Source organism: Simochromis diagramma, unplaced genomic scaffold (assembly GCF_900408965.1).
Source record: "Simochromis diagramma unplaced genomic scaffold, fSimDia1.1 OVJJ01000344.1, whole genome shotgun sequence".
NCBI lineage: Eukaryota > Metazoa > Chordata > Actinopteri > Cichliformes > Cichlidae > Simochromis > Simochromis diagramma.
Genome location: NW_024387375.1, coordinates 5,379,874 through 5,405,544, shown reverse-complemented (window position 1 = coordinate 5,405,544; position 25,671 = coordinate 5,379,874). Strand labels below are relative to the sequence as shown.

Below are 25,671 nucleotides of genomic sequence, written 5' to 3'. Positions count from 1 at the left end.
TTTTGCACACTTACACTTTATGTAGTCCTGTGTTGATTGTCTGTTTTATGCTATATGTAGCACAATGGTCTTGAAGGAGCATTGTCTTGCTTCACTGTGTACTGTATTGCAAATGGTTGAAATTTCAATAAAGCCACTTGACTTGACTTGCGATACCCAGACCTCTGGCTCCCTAGCCACTTCACCCCCTGCTCTTCTGGTGTTGGTCCTGGTGCCGTAGCACAACAACCAACTAAAGAAATAATATTCTTACTGTGAACATGTGATTGTGTCATTGTGAGTAGGACTGTGTATCTTGATTATCTTTTGATAAAGAAGTATTTTAGCTCATTAGTTGGCTTCTTGAACATTTTATAATTCCAACTTTTATAAATAAAGTTATTAAAGTTAATTTTGACTTGTTGGGCTAGTCTCCTTGTAACTTTCTTTACCTTCCATTAACCTTAGCCAATAAAAATCTTAATACCAAACTTTAAATGATTATTTCCTTCCATTGACCCACCTTACTGGACTATAATACGTAGTCTATGATAGAAAAAAAGTAGCTACAACCCATACTGTTATTACAGTAAACTCTCCCTATTTTGGGAATTATATGGAAAAGTGTATATTTGCAATTAGGATATCCTAAAGATAATTTATGTCAGGTCTGCTGAATATGCAAAAATGTCAAATTTGTCTACAGGGATATCTACATCTAACCATAGGTTAAGTTTCCAGTAATAAAGCGAATGTGAAATAAATTATAATTAATGGTTAATTACATTGTCTTTCCAAGAAAAATATTAGTAGGAAATTATTTGCAATTTGTGGGCTCTTAAAAATAAAACTTTACCAGGTTGTGGATTGAAACAGATACATCATAGCAAGGGCATATCAGTAAATCAGAGACATAAAATGAGAACAAGCTTGAGTGATCCATTTGATTCCTCTGAAATGGAAACAGGAAGTCTGGTGGCCACACTCCTCCTCCACAGAACATTCAAACCAAGGTTAATGTAGAGGCAAAGATGGATTTAGTCTGTGTCTCTCTGTGTGTGTGTGTGTGTGTGTGTGTGTGTGTGTGTGTGTGTGTGTGTGTGTGTGTGTGTGTGTGTGTGTGTGTGTAAGAGAGAGCGATAGAGAGAAAGAGAAGGAGAGAGAGACAGGCAAGCAATCCTATGAGCTAGTATGCATTCATTATCTTGCTCAAGGGCAAACACCAACCTACTCACTCCACAAACGACCACTATTGCTGCACAAATTCATTCACAAAGAAACACACACACACACACACACACACACACACACACTGAGAGAAAGCGAGAGAAAGACAGACTAGATCCCTTATAAACTAACTTTCTTGCTGACTGATAAAGAGCTCCTTGTTTATCTAAGGTCAATCACATCACATTTAGTTTCATATTTCATTCTGTGGTTAGTTTTTACAGTTCCAAGAGGAAGATTTACCATAAAAAGTTTTAACTATATTATGGAGCGGACTTTATTACAGCTGCTGTTTGCATGCCTTTATATGACAGTTGGATTTTTTTCTAGATGGCTAATCAGACTCTGGTATCAGAGATAAGATGGTGGCATAATTGTCTTTAACATAAAGTGCAAATTTAATGATCTCTGTGTCTGTTTCAAATAGAATTGCTGTTTGAATAATAAAAAATATTTTTTTTGTTTGTCAAACAAGAGTAAAGTACTTTCAGTACTCATCAAAATGAATTGGGGTGCCAAAAATCTTAATCTACATTATTTAAGGTCAGTCATTGATCTGAGTTGCAGCAAAACACTATTAAAAATTGTTAATTTAAAAGATAAGCAGTTATGAGGACAGCATGTTTGCAGATGTTTCAGTTTCTACAGCTGTATATATGGCCTTGCTCATTGTAGAAAGCAGATAAGCACACGCACAGCACATGTCTGTTTGGTTGTTGCATGCTGCTGCTTAATTACAGATACAGTATATTACAGGTTTGTATATACATACATGTGTGTGTGGTCAGTAATAACAGGAAGCTGGTCCTCCATGTTGACACAAAGCTGCCCGGGTGACTGGCCGTTTAAAATAAATAAACAAACACACACACGAGTGACCCACTCAAACCACAGGCTGCAGAGTTCTCCATGAGACTAAAAATACAAATTGACGAGCGCTCCACGCCGTCAAACCCAAACAGGAACACCTGCAGCTCACCCCTCAGCCCGGCCTTGTTGCCGGGACGACCAGCTACACTGCGTAAAAACAGTTTCTAGTAGGATAAGGAGGGGTGGGAGAGATTTTACAGATGCCAGAGGATTCAGGTGACGATTACTGGAACACAGTTTGTAGACTTACAGCAAAGTTTGAATAAAGTCAAGGAGAGTGAAGAATGAGGAGACAGTCATAGTGTTGGGAGAGAGGTGATAAAATAGAAATATTAAAGAAAAAAAGATCCAAACTGAGAGAGTCTGGATGTGGTTTGAGTGGGAGCTGGTGCTGTTTTTAGAGCCAGCAGGTGGCTGTGGAGCACCAAGGCCACAAGACTCACAGAGGAATGTATGAATATGACTGCGGTAAATCATGCCATAGCCTTCCCAGTGCAGTGGAGAAGAAAAAAAAAAATCAGTGTGAACAAACAAAACCAACTTTTGACCAGAAGTCTGGACTCTGACTCACATCTGGAACCATTTTTAAGTTTCACTTTCAGTCACTGTTTACTTTGGTTTTCACACACTGTTTGGTTTAGGTTTAGGTTTAAGCACCAAAACTGCTTGGTCAAAAAAAAAGGCTGATGGTTTGGGTGTCAACATGTCAAAAAAACAAAACAAAAAACAATGTGTTAATGTCTCACAGTAAGCAGATGTATCTACGTAAAATTTACCAAGCTGAGATGTTTTCCCGTAATCCTTGTTGCTATAGACGCTCATGTTGTTTGCGCTTATATTTTGGGCTCGATTTGTGTTCAACACGTATGGGCTGATTCCATTCAAATCACAGACCCCCTATTTCACCCCCACTTCCAAAGTATTTGGGATGCTGTGTAAAATGGAAATAAAAACAGAATGCACTGATTGGCAAAGCATTAAAACTGAGACATTTTATGTTCTCTCCGGTTACTCCTGCTTCCTCCCTCAGTCCAAAAACATGCAGTTAGTGCGGTAAGGTAATTCTAAATTGTCCATAGGTGTGAATGGTTGTCTGTCATTCTGTGTTAGACTGGTGATCTGTCCAGGTTGTACCGTGCTTTTCACCCTATAACAGGTGGGAAAGGCTCCAGCCACCCTGATAATTGAAAAAAATAAAAAAATAAAAAAATAGTAGCTCAGTATAGTGATTGGCAGTTGGCAATCAATTTGCAGCATATGATGTTAACCTCTTAAGCCCCAACGCCCCCTGATACGGGGGCAAAAGGCAGGAGATCAGTTAGGCTTGGGGCTTAAGAGGTTAATTGCCAACTGGTCTGTAACACTGGGTTAGATTGGACATACAATATGTAAAGACATACATACTTAGAGAGCCAGAGTTCCTAAGAAATAACGATGGCTACGGATTCAAAAATCAGCAAAATACTGCATTTACAAATTGTGGAAAACTTTTCAGAATAGGATTCCTCCATGTGAAGCTGCAAAAACTTTCATCTACAGTCCATAATTTGATCAAAGTTTTCTTAAAAGCTGGAGAAATCTCTGTGGGCAAGGGACAAAGCTGAAAATCTTTGGGCCTCAAGAGACACTGCACTGCACTGATTCTGTCATGGAACTAACTGCTCAGTAACTCTGTCATACAAAAACAACACCACATGTGATCATGATCCAGAAACACTGTTGTCTTCTCTGAGACAAAGCTCACTTAAAATCGTGGCTCAAGAGTTGGGAGTTCGCCTTGTAATCGGAAGGTTGCCGGTTTGAGCCCCGGCTCGGACAGTCTCGGGCGTTGTGTCCTTGGGCAAGACGCTTCACCCGTTGCCTACTGGTGGTGGTCAGAGGGGCCGATGGCGCGATATGGCAGCCTCGCTTCTGTCAGTCTGCCCCAGGGTGGCTGTGGCTACAATGTAGCTTGCCATCACCTGTGTGTGAATGGGTGGATGACTGGATATGTAAAGCGCTTTGGGGTCCTTAGGGACTAGTAAAGCGCTATATAAATACAGGCCATTTACCATTTAAAATGGACTGAGAGAAAGTAGAAAACCTTTCTGTGGTTAGAAAAATGCAAGCTTGAAATCATGGATGCCACATCCTCTGGACTAAAGAGGAGAGTGACCATCCGGCTTGTTATCAGCGCTGGGTTCAAAAGTCTGCACCTCTGTGTCATGTTTCGGCTGTGTGCAGGCAGGAGAAGGACCCAAATGCAAAACTCACCATACAGGAACTAAACTCAAAAAGCTGCTTTATTGCAGAATGGCAAGAAAAATATAACAAAACTAAACTGGGACATGGATGACTAAAACACACAGGGGTGAAACACAGCCATGAGGGTAGATCACAACATGGACACAGAGAAACACAGGGCTTAAATACACAGAGGGAGCAATCAGGGAATAGGTAACAGGAGGGAAACAAAGCTGGGGCAAATCAGGCCTAACAAGACAAAGGAAGCAAAACCAGACGTATTTACATGAGACACGGACTTTCAAAGTAAAACAGGAAACATAACACAGAGACGTGAACTTGACAAGGGGATACGGCTGACAGGGGAGACAGAGCAACTAGAGAACACAGAGACATAAACCATAAGACAGAACTCTAAGAAACCAAAGACTAGAAATGAAAAATAATATAATAAACTCAAAACCCTGGGTCAACGACCCAGGCATCCTAACACTCTGATGGTATGAGGGTGCATTAGAGTCTATGGAACTGGCAGCTTGCACATCTGGAAAGGCACCATTAACTGAGAGGCATAAAAGGTTTTGTGATCCCATCCAGACAACATTTTCTTAGGAAAGTAAATAATAAACTACATACTCCATCTAATACAAGAACATGGTTTCATAGTAGAAGTGTCTGGGTGCTAAACTGGCCTGCTGCAGTCCAGACCTTTCAGCATACATTTGAAAACATTTGATGCATGATAAAAAAAAATCAAATGCCACAAAGAAGACCCAGGGGTTTTTAGGAACTAGAATCCTATATAAGAAAAAAACTGGGCCAACATTCCTATGCCGGAAGTCCAGAAAGTGGCCTCTTCAGTTCCCACACATTTACAGACAAATGCTAACAGTGGTAAACGTGGCCCTATGCCAACTTTTTTGACACATGTTTCTGCAATCAAATTCAAAATTAGCTTTTTTGTTTTTTTAATGGTACTTGTTCTCTGTTTAAACATATACTTACTGTTACTGTTTTCTATTGTGAATAAAATAAGAGAATTGCTAGTTGTTGCATTCAGTTTTTAATTATGTTTTACCTTTTGGGGGGATTGGGGTTGTACCTCACATCTTCAGAGCTTTTTATTTTCTACACTGTGGTTTAGTTATGAAGAAATTTTTGAGAATTGCTATATTTCAGAGGAAGATGTCACACAAAAATAAGCAACATTTCCCAAACATGACCTGCTTTAAAACAAAGCCAACAGAGTGTGAAATTTGAAATGCTTAAACTATCCCATAGAGTGGAAAGCTGTCCTCTCAGGTGGCCATTGATTTCCATGTGCATGCATTTTTGTATCTATGGTTTGAACTTGAGGGAAGCTCAGAGCTTTAATTCAGGATGTGTTGTCTGGCACAGTTAGTGGCCTCTTCTGGGAGGTTAAAATGCCCTCCAACAGCTGCAGCACCTGCTCAGATTTCTCTCCGAGACAGTGTGATAAAACCCAAGTCTCCCTTCATACATAAAATAAAAATGCAGACTCACAATTCATCTGGAGTCATGACTTGACATACATTTTTGTTTTCTGCATGTGTCTGTACATACGCATATGTACTTCATGCACATGTGGGGACATATGTTTGTTCTTTGGTGAAGAAGTGCATGCCTGTCTGAATTTGTGTATTTCCCACGAATAACATACTGTACATACATGAGAGTGTTATTTATGCATCCTCTCTGTGTCTGTAAGTGCGTAAGCTCCAGATGTGTCCCGGGGTCGGAGCAGGGCTACCCTCTCCAGTCCAGATGTGTCCAGGTGTGGCTTTAAGTGTCACGCCAAACAGAATCTTCTTAATGGCAGAAACAGGTCACAGGTTCACAGATATTTTGTCCTGACTTGTGTCTCAAGAAGAAGAAAAAAAAATTACAAAAAAAGAAAAATTAATCATGTGACAAGCAGGTGCACAGACACTTGACTTGCTGTAGTTTCTACTAAAATGAATGAATGTCTCTGGTCTAAAGTAATCTAGTGATTCATTTCTCTGTTACTATCTTTGGCAGGATATGACTGTCTATTCAGTCCTTACAGCTGTGTCCGTTGATATCTTGAGCAAGGAGGACAGGACCACGCTTAAGGACGGAGATCTGGCAACTTTACAACAGGAAAGGGGCACTCAAGTCTTACATTCTCTGGCACAGCAAATGGAGAGAGCGAGAGAGGAGGAAAGAAAGAGACAAAGAGAAGGAGGCACTAAAGTTTAAAAGAATTTTTAAAATGCAGAATTTACTGAGGGGAAATATGAGTAAAGTTCAGGAAGAGCTTGGTGTTTGTTAAGTGTAAGGATTTGGGTTTCGGGAGCATCAGGTCTGTGGTCGGGAACATAAGGAGAAAGGGAAAAAGGAAGATGTGCTCTACTTGTTATCTAGCCTCACTGTTTACTCAGATTCCAGCTCACAGATAGCATCAGCAAATAAGCTGCGGCCAAGTCAACGTGCTGTTAGACCATGCCAAAACTGACCTTTTGCTTCTGTGAACACACACACACACACACACACACACACACACACACACACACACACACACACACACACACACACACACACACACACACATGCTGTCAAGCCATTCTCCAAATTCTCCTCAGTTATAAACAGCAAGTATCAGTGGGGCCAAAGCAAAACAAGAACCTGATCCTCAGTACGTTTATCTGAATCAAATAACACAAACATGAACATTTACATTTAAAAGGCACTGTGATCATTACATGTACAAATAACAAAACTGAATCCTTATATGTAGCAGCTAAACTACTAAAATATGAAATAAGAGTAGAATTCAGCAGTAATTTACCAAAATGATAAAAAGATCATGCAGAAAATGTTCTCAGAATCCACTTTTGAACACCTCACAGGATCTTGTGTGGGTTATACAGTCATCCATCCATTTTGGCCTATTTGGTGAGGCTCAGATTATATATATGTACAATGTATATAATCTACAAACAGTTAAAAAAGTGATTTAACACCCCAGTAATTCAAGAAAGTGAATTCTTGACTGAGGATTTTTCTGGGTTTATTAGGGTGATTAGACCTTTTTTGTTCTGTTTGCTCTGTGTCCCAGGACAAATTGATAAAAAATTACATACTAACTCAGCTTCATTAGAAACAGAGGTCTAATCCACTGTAACTCGTCAGATTTTTATAACTGTAAACTATCCTCTCTGTTATATGGAGAGGAAAGTAAGATTTTTCAAAACTGTTTTAACATAATTCAGCATTTTGGAGATCATCTTAAAATAAATGATCCTGATGATGGTGACAATGGTGATAACATTGATTACTTGGTATACAACCTGTTCTTATTTTTCTTGTTTTAAAAATAATTTTATTTTTTCAAATGTGACATGTCTCAGATATACAAAAGCTGTCCTTTGGGAACACTGGGTGACAAACAGGGTCTTGGGATAAATGAGGTGGAGCTGTTGCTACCAAGCTGGTGTTCCTGGTGTGAGGGGCTGTATTTTAATCCAAACCCAATTCACTGTTTCCTAACCATTCCTGAATCATTTAATTGTAATAATGTAATAATATCCTGGCTTAGAAACGTGTTATCTATGCCAGCCCTCCAACCTCTTTATTTGGACTTTCTTGGACACCATCACCAACTGGCACCAACACCAGACGGCCTCTTGTAGCATATGACAATGGACACAGTTGTGATAGCACAAGCAAATCTATTCCTAGATATAATATTTTCTTCATTATTATTAAACCTGTTTTGCTCTCCCTGCAGCTGCCATATGTCTATCCTCCCTTGGCCTTACAATTTAAGGTGAGTTTTTATTCCTTACTGTCACCAAAGCCTTACTCACAGCAGCATGTGTCTCTATGGTGTTGTAGGTTATATAAATAAGATGACAGGAGGCCAGCAGGAGTAGAAGGAACATGACCACTTGCCACGTAGCTTTGGTGAAAGTTATAACCGGCCCATGGGCTGTTGAAGCTAGCTCTGATGTCTTTCTGGTGAGCCAATTTCACAGATACTTGATCTGACTGAGAATTATGCTATGACCAATACTTTGAAGTCTTTATTGTGTTTCTCAAACTAGTCTGAAACAGTCTTTGCATTGTTGCAAGATGCAAGCTAAAAGAAGGCACTGCCACTGGGGAATATTATTGCCATGAAGAGGTGTAGCAGGCATACAGCATAAAAAGTGTGGCCACAAGAGTTCCTTAACCCAAGCTTTCCCAGTAAATCATTGGCCAGAACATCATTATTCTTCCAGCAGCTTGTTTTCTTCCCACAGTGCATTCCTGGTGGACTTACTCACCTGTTACATGGCATGAAATAAAATGAGCTTTAATTTATATCACTGCTAATGTGGGAACCTCTCATCATGCCAGGGGTGCTCTAACCAGGTCATCTGGCCAATGATAATGGTTTGATGAGGGTTGCTAAGTTCTGTTCACCTGCCTGTACAGTGGCTAATTTTCTGACCAATATGTCCTAGACTATGACTTTCACTGCTGGCTGGACTCTTGGTAATTTATTGCCTACATTTAAGAAATGTACTATTTTGAAATGGATGAATCAACCCTTTTAACTTCTGCTCTTTGGAGCTGGACCTCGTAGATGATTTTATGAACTAGAAAAAAACTGTAGCAAAGTAATGATGGAATAAAGTCTCCCATGTTTTTGTAGACTAATAAAATGACTAAAGTGTATTATAATTTTGCGACAGCATTTTGATGAAGCAATAGGAGTTGGTGAGCTTTGATTTTATTACGTAAGCATTACTGGATCTTTCACAATCCCCATCTTCTTGCAATGTCCCTCATTCATATTCAGTGTCTCCCTCTTTTGCTGTATTCCTCTCTTTGTGCGACAGAGTGGTGTGACAGTAGAGAGCAGACAATGTCGGGTTACCCTGGTAATTTAGGGAGGAGGACGGAAGTATCCTGGACAGGCAGTCCCTCCTCCCGAGAGTCCCACTGATGATTCACCAGCCTGCATGATGAAGGTTGGTGACCCCAATTTGAGTAAGGCAGAAGGAGGTGGAGCGGGAGAAGAAGGCGGATGAGGAAGGGGGATAATAAGCAGGAGGGGATGGCAATGCCTACGTCAGTGGCACTCGCTAATAGGCAGATGTCCTTGTCCATGACAGAAGTAAATCATGTCTCTTGGGGGAAAGAATACAAGAACGAGAGGAGAGGAAGGGAAGAAACAAGTAAGACAGAGACCAAGATTGCTGTCTGGAGTAGTGAAGTGCAGGGCTGGACGTGAGTGCGTGTCTAAGTGAAATTATAGGCAATTAGTTCAGCCTCTGAGCCCACTGTAGAAATGTTGTTTTGATGAAGAGGAAAACAAGAAGGAGGGAAGCCAGAGAAGGTGAAATGACTCAGTTTAAGTGTTTGAAGCTGTTTAGGTTGAGTGGGCTGGGTTGCATTAAACCAGAGAAGGTCACAGGTGATCTGCAGAGACAGAGGAATACAGAAAAAAAGAGCAAAAAAAAAAAGGAAAGGTAAAAGAGTAGTGTGCAGCAAAGAACTAGTAATGTGAGTGTAACAATAGCAGACTATGGAAATACTCAAGAGTAAGTTAACTTACAATTAATAGTATATTTCTAAGGAAACAAGTAGAGAAAAGTACCATCAGAAAACTGCAAACTAGCAACATAAATAAAAATCACTCACATCCCTGTTCCCCAGATTACGTAATATATTCTCTGTATTAAATTAGTATTTACTGTTTATAATTTTCTTAAAAGGCTTGTATGGCTTCAGACAATTCATGTGGAGCAATGTGTCATGTTTTGTAAGCATCTCCTTCTTTTTGCATGAAAATATTTATCTATTTTTTTATGTAACTCTTTGAAGCACCACAAAATTGATCTTAGATGTAGTACTTAAGTGTCCCAAAGACTCGGCTAATGACTAAAAGAACATCAACTTTTATGAGTATGTGATCTACCTCCTGATGAAATAGCTGTATACCCACCCCCACTGCCAAGGAAGTTTCCATGCCACAGAAAACATAATCAAAACAATAATAACAATAATAACAGATTGCATTTATATAATGCTTTTCAGGACCCCTCAAAGCGCTTTACAATACCACTATTCATTCACTCTCACATTCATACACTGATGAAGGCAAGCTACAGTTGTAGCCACAGCTGCCCTGGGGCAGACTGACAGAAGCAAGGCTGCCATATCGCGCCATTGGCCCCTCTGGCCATCACCAGTAGGCGGTAGGTGAAGTGTCTTGCCCAAGGACGCAACGACTGAGACTGTCCGAGCCGGGGCTCGATCCAGCAACCTTCTGATTACAAGATGAACTCCCAACTCTTGAGCCACGACAGCCCTACAAAACACCAGAAACACTTATTTCTTAAAAGTAATGTGGACATTCAAGGTCATAGAAACATTTCAAGCAATCATATTATGAGACACTAATAATAATAATACGATCCCATCAAAAAAACTAAGGACAGGATTGGGCCTGCACCCAGGGCTGGACTGGGACAAAAAATCGGCCCAGGCATTTTGACTAGAGACCGGCCCACCAGGTATTATAGGAAAAACCATAAAGTCTTTGAATGAAAGCAGACGCTGTTGTGACAGTGATGTACAGTGTCTTTTTGGTATATTTATGATTTCTATACATCTTATGTCAGATAAAAACTTTGGTTGTAAGATTCAGATAATTATTTATTAAAAGCTAGACATTTTAAATGAGAATAAGAAAGAAAAGTATTTCTTTGTGCCCCCCTTTCCCTGTTAATGCCCTACCTGGCCCCCTGGCAAAACTTTGCTAGACCCGCCCCTGCACAGTTACCAGCTGTCAGCTACCTAAAAAAGGATCCTGGTGTTATTTGTCTCTCAGAAACAGTTCATAACTTCCCTTCAACTCACTCATGTCACCTAAAAGGTAAACCTGTTTCTCCATCACCTGTTCAGCTCTGATGATTCAGTAAGGACATCTCCTGGTTTCATCTTCATGTTTCCCTCTCACCACATATCCAAACTGATATCATGACCAGCAGCTTTTACAGCTGTGGCTCCAGCAAACATCAGCTGATAGTAGAAATTAATATTAAATAAATTCTAACAACAGCTGATCAAGCTTGAACATGCTGCTGTTGTTTAGCACGACATCCGCTGGTTTCCTCTTTCTGGTGCAAAGTGGGCGATAAACAAACACAAGAGAAAAGCCGATCAGCTGATCATTGATCAGTTTCATGATTGAAGTAGAAACAGGAGAGAGAGGGGGAGAGAATAAGAGAAGAACAGGCAGCTGACAGCATAAAGACACAGAATAACTCCAGCTTTGTGTCTTTTTCCATTGTAGCTGAAGTACGGGACAAACTGTGTTCCTTCTCAGCTCAATACGAAACGCGTAATATTTTGTCTGAATGAGGGACCATTCCATTTTTTAAGGGGCGGTTGGCAACTCTACCAACTAACCTTATGAATAAAGTAAAGTTCACTATCTGTAACATCATAGCACCCACCCAGCTGTATAGAAACTCCGTCATGCTAGCTAGTATGCAGTACGAGTTATTGTAACTGACTGTAAAAAGTCAGCACAATGAAAATAAACTCCACCTAAACTTGGTTTATATCTGACCCAGATAGACTGCAGGTCATAACTTCTTACCTGAAGTTCAGTTCACCACACTCAGACCGGTGGCCGCCTCGGGTCTCTCCTCCTCCTGCCTCCCCTTTCTCTCATCCACCCGCTGGCCTCTGTGGAAGCTCCGCCATAGCCACCACCAAACAACTGAGTTATTTTTACACATCTGCCAGCATCTGGCCAATCCACCACCTTTCATTGTTTATACTGTTACAAAGGGGAAAAAAAACGGCAAATACCGGCAAATGCCCGGTATGGCCAATGGCCAGTCCAGCTATGCCTGCACCTGAAGCAGGGTTTAAAGGGAAAATCATTTTCATCAACAATGTGTTCCTATTTTTGTCTTATTAGCAAACATAGCTGAAAGGTTTCTGAATAACATATGGTTCAAATCATGTTTCAAAAGTAAGGCTTGAGTGAACCATCAAATCTGATAAACAACTTAATGTATATTACTGTTCAAAGAGTTTATTTTTCATGTGCCACAGCTTGGCATTGCTTTATTGACTGCAGTAATAATAAAAGAATGACATCCCACTGTCTGCCTACACACTCAACATGTTCTTTTTCATCCTCATCTCTGAGTTGTGTTCATGGTGCAGATGTAAATAAAGTTGAGGTCATGGAAGAAGTATATTAATTTTTTCTTGTTTAAAGATTGTGTGAAAATATAAGGTATTTTGGCATACTGCGGGCTAAACGGGTTATTTTGCAGTACCGGGGTGAAGTTTACAGTAATGCACGATGTTGGAGTGGTGGAGGGCTGGCTGTGCTGTTCATGGTCTATGTTGGGCTACATCAAGGCTAACAGGTATCAATTTAAGGTCAATATTGAAGGTGATGATGCTGATTAGTCGCTCACCAAATTTTTACTTACTTTATCTTGTCTAGGGGGTTGGAAAGCAGCCATATAGCTCATTACACATCTGCTTATACCTTGTTGAATTCAGATCGCAATATCTACGAAGAGCAGTGAATGTCAGAGTATCAGTACAGGTCAACTGATAACAGCCTGTACACTGAGAAAATTCTTCTGGTGCTCCCAAAACAAACTATGTGGCTTATTTCCAAGTGATTCCTTTCCCTATGCTGCACTGCTACACCCAATCTTCAGGTTACTCCAACTGCCAAATCCCACTTTAACTGCTGCCTGGGATAAACTGGCAACCTCGACAGGTGGTAACGCACTTCTCATCCCATGAATGCTGTGGTACACTGCAACCTATACCAGCTGTCATAGGCCAAAAATGCAAATGTAAAATCTAAAAATAGCTATTTTAAGGCCTTGTAAAAATAAAGTTGGGAATCTTTGACGTTACCTTAGATCCTAAGCTCAGCATATTAACATGACCATAGTTCAGCTGATGTAAGATCTGTAATATGTCGTGAACCTCTAAATCACAGGTGTCGAACTCCAGGCCCTGATGGCCGGTGTCCTGCAGGTTTTAGATGTATCCTTGATCCAACACAGCTGATTTAAATGGCTAAATTACCTCCTCAACATTTCTTGAAGTTCTCCAGAGGCATGGTAATGAACTAATCATTTAATGCAAGTGTGTTGACCCAGGGTGAGATCTAAAACGTGCAGGACACCGGCCCTCGAGGCCTGGAGTTCGACATCCCTGCAAGATAAGCACGTTAACGTTTGCTAGTTGGGACCAAAAAGGTACAGTTGAAGTTGATAAAAAAATTTCATAATTTTGCACATACAGTATAGATGTCATACACCAGAGGATTAAATAGATGACCATTGTGACTTGATCCTGGCATTAGCTGAAATATCATGATGGCAGTCAGTAAACTGACTTTGAAATCGATACAACATATTTAATAGGAATATTGATGACTGCACAAATGTGACTTTTACGTGTAGAAAAAAAGGATCTCAGAGATAAACATCAGTCAAACCTTCACTCAAATATTCACAAGCTTCTCAATAATAGCATTTCCAGCTGGTCCTGATTGGTCACAGCTGATGAACCTGTCCAATCAGCGCTGACATCAGTTGGTCCTCAGCATCACAGACAGTAATTAGCAGCATCTTCCTGTGTTTACTCCTGTGGGGAAGGGAGTGGGCCGTGATAGAGTCTACAGACTTATAGATAAATGGAGATAACTTTAATCTCACTCTAATTGGCGCTTCCCTTCTCCTCCCACCTCCTCATATGTCTTCCTGTCTAGACTTGAGTTGGACATAAGCCTCCACTTTCCCATATCATGCTGTGGCAACTTCTTGATCATGGGCATGGATAGATATAGTCCAATATGGATTTGGTTCCTTTGCAGGGCTACAGGCCAATAAAAAGGAAAATTATAGTTTAGTATCTTCACTTTTTTATTTAAACAACTGGCAGCTTCATTTATGGGAAACAGTCTCAAAATGCTGTTGTGTTCATATATTCACCCTAAACACAAATAAAATTGAGTCTTTCAATGCCTAAGGGGTTTTTACTGTTTGGATCCCAGGCTTTTTCCACCTGGCATGCTCCACTGCTGACCTCTTTATCTCCCTGGCCACTTGAGCTGGGGAAATGAGGCTGCCACAGAGCGCCTGGCCCTCACAATTGCTGGAGATCCTCCAACATTCCCCGCGGTGGCAAGTCAAACAAACCTGGGGACTGATTGTGACTCAGCCATTCCTTTTGTGTCTGTTTGCCTGGCTGCTTTGACAACACCTTCAGTGAGAACTTTACAGTAAATATCAGCACTTCTACTTTAGAAAACGTACTGTGACTGTATTGTATGCGCTAACATAAATGGGGTTTTATTCATTTATTTACCCAATTCTTCTTAATAATATCTATAATCATAAAGGAGGGAAGCACCAGAAACACTCTCTCATTCATTCACTTCCTTACATAGTTTACAGTATTCTATAATGAATATTTAATTTGTGTTTTAGAAATAAACATAAATCTTTTCTGTCATCACTGGTGGCTGTAATATTATAGGATTAATTTAATCATAATTACTACAATCATTGCATTGAGGGATTTTCAGCACTTCCATTGTGAGAATGTTTGAACTCATTAACTTGTGTATAAAGTTCATAATTAGAAAGCAGACACTTAAGTACAAAGTAATTCTGCTGCCTTGCATAGTAAACAGAGAATGATACAGTTGTCTAGAACTGTGCACATGTCTGCTGACACAATGTTTTTATGTATGCAAACTGCTGAAAGCAAATGAGCAGTCAGGAGGCAAAGTATCGGACAATCTTCTTGGCATACTGTACCTTGCACTAAAGGTCTGTATCAAATTTAGTGCCTTTTGTCTCACAAAGATAGTTTTTAGTGATTTGCCTGTTGGTTGCACCACAGAGAAGTTCAATTCAGAGTCATATTTATAAAGCAACAAAATTACAACAACAGTTCCCTCAAGGCACTTTATATTGAAAGGTAAAACCCTGCAATAATTCAGAGAACAAAAACCACACACCCATGAGCAACCACTTTGGTGACAGTGAGAAGGAAAAACTTGCTTTTAACAGGAAGAAACCTCCAGCAGAACTAGGCTCAGTGAGGGACGGCCATCTGCTCTGACTGGTTTTGGGTGAAGGAGGGACGCAGGGCAAAAGACACACTGTGGAGGAAAGGTTTTCAGCACGATTGTAAAAGTAGAGAGGGTGTCTGTCTCCCAAATCCAAACCGAGGGTTGCTTCCACAGTAGAGGGGCCTGAAGGCTCTGCCTCCCATTCTACTATTACATATCATAGGAACCACAAAAAAACAGCAGTCTGACAGCAAAGTGCTCTATTGGGGTACAAGGAGGTCTTTAAGATAAGAAAAGACCTGAAACTGAGTTTAGATTTAATTCTGGATTTAACTAGGAAGGTAATCTGGGAAAATTGTGGTTTCTCTTTGTGGTCTTTGTCAGTACCCAATTAAAAGCTAAACTAAAAGTTTCTCAGTTAGATTTTAGAAAAGCGTGGTAAAATGAATGACAAAGTTGGCTTTTTTCATTACTGTTTTTCTTTTAATTTTGGGGGGATTGAAGCAACCCATTTTTACTTCCAACTCATTTTATATTGATGCTTAATCAGGACCCCTTAGCCCTTCTTTTAGCATTCACTTTTAGCATAATTGTTCATTGTACAAAAAAACAAACAAACAAAAAAAAAACTGTCTACACAGAGGCAGAGTGACACTGCAGGCACATGTAATGAGAAAAGGGTACGCAAGCATCACTATGTAAAGCTGGTACTGTGAATGCTTGCCTTCCCCACTAAACAAGAAGAATGAGCAGTAAGACAACAACCGCAATGTTTCCAAGTCAGTTACAAATAAGCAAAAATATTAAATTAAATGTGAAGTTGAAGGGAGAAAGTGATCACACTGACTCATTGAGGAAGCAGAGGAATGAAAAGCAGTTTCACTGACTCATCAGCCGGCTAAGTGAATTCCCCATCTCATACTCCAGTATATTCATTCATTGTGCTCCCAGTGTCACAGCTCAGAGGAAACTTAGTCCTCGTTACCATATATGTTAACGGGTTTAACTCTAGCATTGATGCAATGACAACCAAAGTTAATACTTGCTTATACTTGGGTTAATACTTGTTCCAATGAATGTTATCATGTGAATCATCATTTCTTCCCCCTTTTGATAATGAAATGTGCTAAAAATACCAATTCATGAGGTCACTGCCCAATTATTTTTGTCTGCTGGCTGGTGTTTTTGGCAAAAAGGGTGATTAAGTGGTTTTGAGAGCTATCAGACACTTGCCAGGAAGTGACAGAGGACCACAAACAGGAAAGAGCGGAATGTGCTTCCTGTCGGCCGATGGTAGTGTACAGGGGCAGATTCCTTGTACCATCGTGACTGATACACCAGCATACACACACATGCATACACTAAAAGGCAGGGATGTTTTTCCACTGAAATCAGGGAGAAGCAGACTGTCAGGAAAGGCAAACAGCAAGAAAAGATAACACTGAGACAGCGTGTTCAAGTGCAGTGCGGCATATCGGGAAGCATAAGCCAACACCCGGCCTTCAGAACTGCCTTGTAAAGCTCATTCTCACTTAACCTTTAGAAAATACTCATGTAATATTTGTTTTGTTGAATAAAGTGAAGTCATGAAGAGATCACTCTTTCGGCCAACTTAATAATGCATCTGTTTGACAAAGATCTTCCCCTCAAATTGGACTGATCTTTTCCATACTAAAGCTTAATTTTCTAGGTCACGTTTGCATGAACAATGACAGCCTGGCATGCTGACATAACAGACTCTTTAACAAAAAGCTTTTTACCAGTCAGATAGAACCAAATCTGTGAAGGTGTTCACCGAAAACACCAAAACAGTGAGCTGAAAAAGGTTTCTGCTTGTTTCCATTTTCTTTTAATTGCATTTTTTTAAAGATGTTGTCCAGAAGTATTTGGATTTTGCTCAATGGTTATTTACATTACCATTGAGCAATATTCAAGTTTTTGCCTTTTGCAGCTTACTTTAGGCCATTATCTCTTTGCACTGTGAAGCAGTCTGATCAGTTCAGCTGAATCTGAGTAGAAAGTATAGCCCTGTATACTTTGTAATTCATCCTACTACTTTTACCAGCTGTCACATCAATAAACAACAAAAACCCAGTTCCACTGGCAGCCATACATGTCCATGCCAAACACTGCCTCCACCATGTTCGACAGATGACCATTGTGATCTACCCATTGTTCTGATACAAGTTCATTACGGTTTCATCTGTCCAAAGACCGTCCACTGAACTGTGCAAAGTATTTTAAATGTCTTCTAGCAAAGTCTAATCTGACCTTTCTGTTCTTGAGTGTCACCAGTGGTTTGCACCTTGTAAGCCCTCTGTATTTATGTTCATAAATCATCTCTTCATTGTAGACTTTGACAATGACATGCCTACCTCCAATACATTATCAGATATCAGATCGGAAGTGTTATTAGAAAATGAACCAGGAACCAACTAAAGCATGAAGTTGTATAAAATTGAAATGAATGTGTTTATGTATTGTATACATTACTGCAGATAGTCACAGAGGTGAGAGTGAGAGCTGGGGGAGTTGAGAGCTGCTGGTCATAGAACAGTATATGAAATTAACATTGGTTGTCCTTGAGGGCTTCCTGATTCAATCACACAGGCTTGATGACGTCATGCAGAGGTTTAAGCCATATTTCGGATTAGGGAGGGTGAGAGAGAGTGAGAGGGATAGCAATGTGGGGTGGCGGGGAGGCGGGGGGGGGGGGGATGAGTCACTACCTCACTGATGACTGTCTCCACTGAGTGGTCAGATAATTCAGGTACAAAAAGAGACACAGGCACAGCACGACCGCCTAATGGCACTCAAATAAAATGACTTATTGGGAACTCGCAAAATACACCTTTTAGGAAGATTAAATAGTATTGATGCCACCCCTCCTCCTCCCCATGAGGCTGGTACAAAACAATGACCAATACTGTTCTTCTGTATTTAATTAATGATCAGGGACTTACACGACGGATGTCTTTGCTGCCATCATATGTTGAGTCAGTATGGGCTCTATTACTGAAACATTCAAGAAAAACAATCTGGTGTAATCCTGATTCATCAAAGAGTACAGTTGATTTAGGTTATACCGTCCCAATCAAAAGTTTAAGACCACTTGAAAAATGGCAAAAAATCATATTTTTCAGGGTTCGATCTTATAAGGTTCCAAGTAGAGCTTCAAACTGTAACAACAAGAAATGGGAGTGAGACAAAATAGTTTTTTGAGCATGCAATTTATTAAAAACAAAGCTTAAACTGAAAGAGGCTGCTTTATAGCTGATATAATGTTTAGGACCCCAAAAAACAAAAAAAAAACCCATAAACCCCCCAAAAACAGAAATCAAAGTCCCAAACACGAACTCAGTAATAAGTAGGTCCACCATTATTGTTGATCACTTCAAAAATTGTTTCACGGCGTGCTTGATGCAAGCGTGCTACCTGACAGAAAATGACAATGAATCCATATTTTTGCACATATTTGGCCTTTAAAAGGCATGTGGTCCTAAACCTTTGATCATCTGTAAAGCAGACTGTTTCAGTTAAAGCGTTGTTTTCAATAAATTGCACGCTCCAAAAATTGTTTTGTCTTACTCCAATTTCTTCTTGTTACATGTTGAAGCTCTACTTGGAACCTTGTTAAGATCCAACCATGCATTTTTTTTTTTTAAATCGTTTTCAAGTGGCCTTAAACTTTTGATCAGGACTGTATGTTCCATGCTGTAAAAATGACTGAAAAAATATAATCGCATCACTATAATCTGCATCCATAGATGCAAGGTCTGAAACAAGGACAGATAATGAACCTAGAATTGTCATCATTACAAATTTCTTGATCATCAGAATCATCATTTTCAGTCAGTCAGTTGAGATCCTGCTGAACAGTCCACCAAATGAGTTTCACGAGTAAAAAAATAACATTTGTGAAAAACTTGCTAAGAAAGAGGATAGCAAGATAATACTTTAAAAACTGTTGCAGTCCAAACATCATTACTTTTATGATGATATTGGAGAAATATCTTTTGTTTCTTTATACTCTGTACCTGATGAAACCTTTGAGAGGAACAAATTACAATTTTCAGTTGATCAGTTAATCAATTGAGTATGAAGACTTAAAGTGTTCATAACATACTATAACAGTTCTACGTGTGAACATGAGGTTTTGAACTGTGTCTAAGTTAGCTCATTGTACAGCAACACTTTTATTACGTTTAATGTCATTATTATGAATATGAAACTGAAGATCAAGGAAATCGCTGTCACACTTTTATAGATTAAATGTTTGTTTGTTTTTTAATTTCTCCAAATAAAAACAAACAAACTAAATATCCAGTATGATATATGTACGTCAAGGGCACTGGCACATATATTTTTCTTAAAAAAAACAAAACAAAAATAATAATACATTTTCAAGCAGAAACCAATAAATATAAAAACTGCGTGCAACTAACTGTTGCTACTGTAGTCGACAAACTATTCTACCAGTTTGATGAAACAGATATTACACTGGTCATCATGATGATAGAGAGCCAACCGGAGAAAACTCAGTTTGTAGCTTTGTTGTCAGGCATTTTTAAATAATTATAAAAAAGGGTTAAAATATAGCTATGCAGTGGTAAGCCTTACAGGACAGACTTTGATTCCAACTGGCTGGAGGTGCTTCTGTGTGGAGTTGGGATGATCTCCCTGTGAATGCACACAGTTCCTCCAACAGTCCAAACACATGCATGTTAAGTTAGACCAGACCTTCCCAAAGTGTGGGGCATTGCAGGGGGGGCGCGGTATGAAAAGGGAAAAAAACAAACAAAAAAAAAAAAAACAACGCTTGGACACTGCTAGCACGGGGCTCGGGCCAACATTTTTCTTGTAAAACAAAAGGGGGGCCTAGCAAAAAAAGTTTGGGAACCACTGAGTTGGACGATGGTTCTAAATTGGTTATAGATATGGTTGAGTACGAATGGTGTTACTCTTTATGTTCTTAGCCCTGTGATGGACTGGTGTCATATTTAGTATGAACCTAACCCTTAGTCACATTATACAGTACTACACAAAAGTGGGAGATATATATATAGATATCTATCTATCTATCTATCTATCTATATATATATATATATATATATATATATATATATATATATATATATATATATATATATATATATAGCTTCCAGATAGCCGACCATTTCAGAGGAATGCTTTGTTATTGTTTTGAGAGGAATGTTTAAGTCACTTAACACTGACCTATGAATCACCCAAACATAAAAAGCACCTAACTCAAGTAATGCACCAGTGTTGTGTCTACAGATAATGACAACTTGGCAAAGAATCCATTTTAAATTGAACAGTTCAGACAGTTAATAGCAGCCTGTTGTTGAATAAACAAAACAAAAAAAACAAAAACCCGTCCCTAAAAAAATCCCCCACAATTTGCTCCTTTTCTTTAGATTAATCTAAAGAATTATTAATTACTAGTAAACTGTTATTATTACCATTATCATTATTATATTATTAAGCTAAATACCAAAGATAATAAAATCTGACAGGCATAAAAGAGAATTTTTGCACGAGCAATGTAATTCCACCACAAGAGGTATCAGCTGAACCTGGCATATCTTGACACGCTGTGCAGTGCAATCTTAAAAAAAATTGAGGAAACTGACCAAGTGGAGGACAAGTGTCAGACCTAAATTACAAACTACAGCCAACACAGCCAAGGACATAACATCCGAAAGTTGTGTCCTTAAGAATAAGGGGGGAAAACAAACAAACAAAAAACCTGTTCACTGAAGTCTCATTAGAAATGGTCTCAGTGGGAGAGTGGCCATCAAAAAGCCATTCCTAAGGGAAACAGGCTGAGCAATGCCAAACTAGACAAGGACTGGACTGAAAAACAGTGGCAACAGGTCCTATGGAGTGATCCACATTTGATTTTTTTTTTTTTTTAGTTAGACGAGGTCAGGGAAGAGGTTTCCAGCCATCTGTAAAACACAGTGGAGGGTCTAGTGTGGTTTGGAGCAGTGTTAAAAAGCTTTTCAAAATTGGTGGAATAATGAACACTGAAAGGTACTATCAGAACCGTGGAATACCACCAAGATTCCAAGTATCTGATTGGAAAATGCTTTACTTTTTAGCATCCCAAACATGCTGCCAATGCAGTAGAAGCATAGCTGGATAGAAAAAGACAATGAAAGACATCATGGATTAGCCTCCAACATTACTGAAGCAGTGTATTATCTTAAGAGAGAACGACACACAAGGAAGCCAACATCCAAAGCTTCTTGAATGTCCTTCAAGAAGCCCAGAGAATTATTCCTGAAGACTACTTCAAGAAATTACAAAAAAGCTGTCTAAGAGCTCAGGATGTGCTGAAGAATAAAGATTGTCTTGCAAAATATTGACCTTGAAGCTTGTACTGTAAATGTACAAAAAGTTTGCTTTATTTAAACTGTATGTTTTTGCACGTTTCAATAAATCACACATACTTCCCATTTCTGTAGAAAAAAATAAAGAAATGGAGGTACCTCAAGACCTTTGCACAATGCCAAAAGGAAGAGTTTAATGAGCCCACTTTAGGAAAAGAGCTCGATTCAAGAGTGGCTTTTGAAATTGAGCTTTTCATTAAACATGAATATTTACCAGTTATTTCTTTAAACATTTTATTTTGCAAAAAATAACATTTTGCCACACAGTCCTGATCACTTTCACAGAGAATACAAAAGTGTTTCTTTTAAGTGCAATATTTTATATACCACATTCAGTTAAATTGAATGAGGCAATTTCACAACTCCAGCACCAGTACAGCAGTAACATGTTTGTACATATCCAACTCTGATGTTTAACTGAGACAGGAAACCTGTTCATAAACATGATACTGAGGCTAAATGTCAGGTGACATCTGGCAGGATTCACGGACCTCAAAAAGCTGCATTATCTTTGAAGTTTTGCACTTCTTTAACTTTGCAGACTGTTACAGCCTCTACCTCAGGCATTTGTTGAGACTTATTATGAAACCACTAGTGGCACTTCTGATATTTGAGAGTATCATTGAGCTCTGGAGCAACCACTAAACTCTGCCATGAGGTTTGGATGGCTACCTCTTGACACAAAGGCACGCGACTCCCTCTTGTGTTGAAACAGTGGGACTGCTTGTTGAATGCAGTCAAATCACTAGCATATAATCCAGTCCACCGCACACACAAAAGCAACATGTTTATACATCAAAGGTGAATGATATCACATCCTGACATCTGATTAGAGCCTCCTTCTGCACACCAATGGGAGTGTGCAGGTCAGACACCTGAAAGTTCAGCACGTCAATGTCTGATGCCCCAAATGTGGCCTCCACCTTCACATTCTCGTACATCTGGAACTGAACCTTCTTGTTGGTCATGGAGAGCAAGCACCGGAGGAAGCCCTCTCTCAGCACAGATCGAGCATCCTGCTCTTTCTGCAGCTGCTCGCTGTCGGTATCTGAAGCTGCTGAGGAGGAAATGGAGGTTCGGCAGAGAGCGATGAAGCGGGGCGAGTTGGGGTCAAATCCACGGCTGTTGGGGTCAGGTCCTTTGGGCAGGCGGAGTACGGGCACTGGAGTCGCCATGCTGACTGCTTCTGCCAAAGCCTGCAAAAGGAAAATAAAAGTCAGGAGCAGGAAAATAAATGTGCCCAAGAAAAACTTTTCCAAGCACAACCACAAAAAAAAAAGATTAAACTGCAAACTAAAAATAAACAGATCTACTTGCAGTTCAAGATTAGCTACAATATTATGAAAAAGTCATTCACTGTCACTTGTAAATTGTCAGTTAACTTTTCTTATTATATGTAAGACTCAGCAAACTAAGTATTTAAGATGAAGTGAGGGGGATCATCATGGAAAAGTTATTTATCTATTAGTTACATTAAGTAACAGGTATAAAAGCAGTTATGTAATTATAGCGCTATAGTTACAGGTCCTGCTACAAAATGTATGTAAACCATATGTGTTTGTTTTAAGTTCATTTCTATGGGATCAAAATGACATCTTAACAATTCTAAGTATAAGTGGTTATTCTTTTTTTCCCTCTTTATCCTGTCAATTACGCATATCCGTGTTCCGATTTTTGAGAACTGGTCTTCAGTCAAAGATGTTTGACATGGGCAGAATTAAAAGCAGCATGTCACGGATAAGAGAGATATAACGGAGACATAAGAAAAACAAGCAAAAAACAAACAAACAAACAAACAAAATACCCAACAACAACACTCGCCTTAGTGTCGTGCATTCTTAGCTTTACTGAAATCAACAAACCTTTCATAGCTCGCTAAGAGTTGCTGATTAACAAATGATTTGATCCCATTCTCAGCTGCATATCACTGTAAAGTATATTTTGATTTTGTGTTTTTCCTTTTGTGCGTGCCTTTGTAAGATTAAAGCAAATATTCGATGCGCCATTCGGGGTTTTGATAACAAGTTATCCACATTTTCATTAAGTTTTTTTTTATCGTTTTCTCTCCCGCCCCCCTCTTTCTTTCTTTCTTAAATACATTTGGAACTTTTCATTGTAAAAATGCACTTCAAATTTACGTTATTAATAAACACGAAAAAAACCCAACCGATTTATATCATCGTTTCATCCAGAGCAGATGTTACAGTGAGCTAAAAGTTTCATGTACGCTGACCTACATTAGGCAAATTTACCAGAAAAGTAAAATTGGCCAGTTTATGATCAACTGAACTTCATTAACAGTCAGACACTTGGTTTACAATCCCGTTTAATTTAGACACAACATAACCGCACAAAACGACCAGAAAGCATAGTGAAACAATCGAATTAAAATGCACAAAAGCTCTTTCCTTTACTTACTGTGTGCTTTCTCGTGTTAGCACCGTTAGCAACAGCTATCTAGTCCCAGGCCTTGTTGTTCGGTTTCTTCCTCGACGGATTCATTTGCGCATATAAATCAGCTTAAATGTGCATTACCGCCCCCTACTGGACGTGAGGGCAAAGAGCCAAATTTGCAAATAATATTCGCAATTTTTTTTTATTTGAAAAGTGAATTTTGAAATATTTTATTCTATACATCAATAATAATAATAATAATAATAATAATAAAGGTGGACATGTAGAGATATCAAGAAGCAACTGTAAATACCATTAAAAATAACGTTTTTGAATACAATTACTTTTTAAAGACACAGTAAAGTAACTTGTTAAAAGTGTGTCAAAAGTAAGTCAAATAACCATTCATTAAATCCGACATAAGCAGAAGAGCATTTCTGAAATCAAAGTCATGCTACAAGCCAGTTTGCTGAAAATTACCTCCTCTGTTGTCATTTAAGCTCATTGTAGCATTTTTCTTCAGGACCTGTAGTCGCAAACATTTGAAAAATCCACCCACAGAGCATAAGTAAATTTTGTAGCCACTGATGTAAACAATATATATAACTTTTCACTAGTCCGTTGTTATGTTGCAACATAAATTTTGAAAGCACATACTTTTGAAAGATGAAGTAAGATGAGTTACCAGTTGAACTGTTCACAACACCTGGGGCTTGTTTTGCCCCACAGCCACTGTGTAGTAAACAGTGTAGCAAAGCAGAGCTCAAGTGAACCAGATAGATAGACATAAGGTGCCACGGTCCTGGGTTGGTTTTCATATTATTATAGACCTTTGTTTTTATCTGGGGTTTGACTGCTAGTGTGATGGTTTCTGTTTTGCATTTCTAGTTCAGAGGTTTTGGTCCTTGTACTCTGTGTTCCCTGTGTAGTTTCAAGTTTGTGCCCTTAAGACGGTTGTATTTCGAGTTTTACTTTGAAGGTCTGTGTCTCAGGTCATGTATTCTGTTTTGCTTCCCCATTGTCTTGTCTAATTAGGCTCAGCTGTGTCTCCCTCCTGTGTGCCATTTCCTTGTTACCTTTGCTGGGTCTCAATTCAAGGGCGGCATCCTTCAGAGACCCGGCCTTCGCAGTCTACTCAGGCCAGGTTGAGAAGGCTGGAAGTGCGAGGCTGTGAAATAGGACGGTCTAGCCTTCAGATTTGCGTCACCAGCTGTGTCTAATAAACTCAGCCGTCTGCTCCTTGCTGTCTTAAATATAACAGGACATTGGAGTAAATTCTCTACCATCTCACACTTCTGTTTGATCAGTTTTCTATTTGTTTATTCAGCTGTGTAAAAACTTTAATCTCAGCCAAACCGATTTACTCAGGAACAAATAAAACACAGAAAAAAGCCAAACAATAACATTGTTAAGTTACCTGAGTGGCAAAAGACCGCACGGGGTCTGAAAACAATG

At 39.3% G+C, this 25,671-nt stretch overlaps 1 protein-coding gene across 2 annotated transcripts; it reads right to left on the bottom strand.

The window, feature by feature from the left end:
* Positions 1–21,794: 21,794 nt before the first annotated feature.
* gemin7 (gem (nuclear organelle) associated protein 7) lies at positions 21,795–25,311 on the bottom strand. Of its 2 annotated transcripts, none has more exons than XM_040009485.1 (2): positions 25,293–25,311; positions 21,795–23,018 (listed from the first exon to the last, which is right to left on the bottom strand). In XM_040009485.1, the coding sequence occupies exon 2, from the start codon at positions 22,995–22,997 to the stop codon at positions 22,611–22,613; it is 387 nt and encodes a 128-aa protein (XP_039865419.1). In that variant the 5' UTR covers positions 22,998–23,018; positions 25,293–25,311; the 3' UTR covers positions 21,795–22,610. The 2 variants fall into 2 exon arrangements, with proteins under 2 accessions (XP_039865419.1, XP_039865418.1); XM_040009484.1 differs by lacking the exon at positions 25,293–25,311 and adding an exon at positions 24,241–24,325.
* Between the last annotated feature and the right edge of the window lie 360 nt (positions 25,312–25,671).

Bases quoted from the DNA above. Each gene is read 5' to 3' on its own strand.
- gemin7 (XM_040009485.1), bottom strand. From the start codon at position 22,997: ATGGCGACTCCAGTGCCCGTACTCCGCCTGCCCAAAGGACCTGACCCC.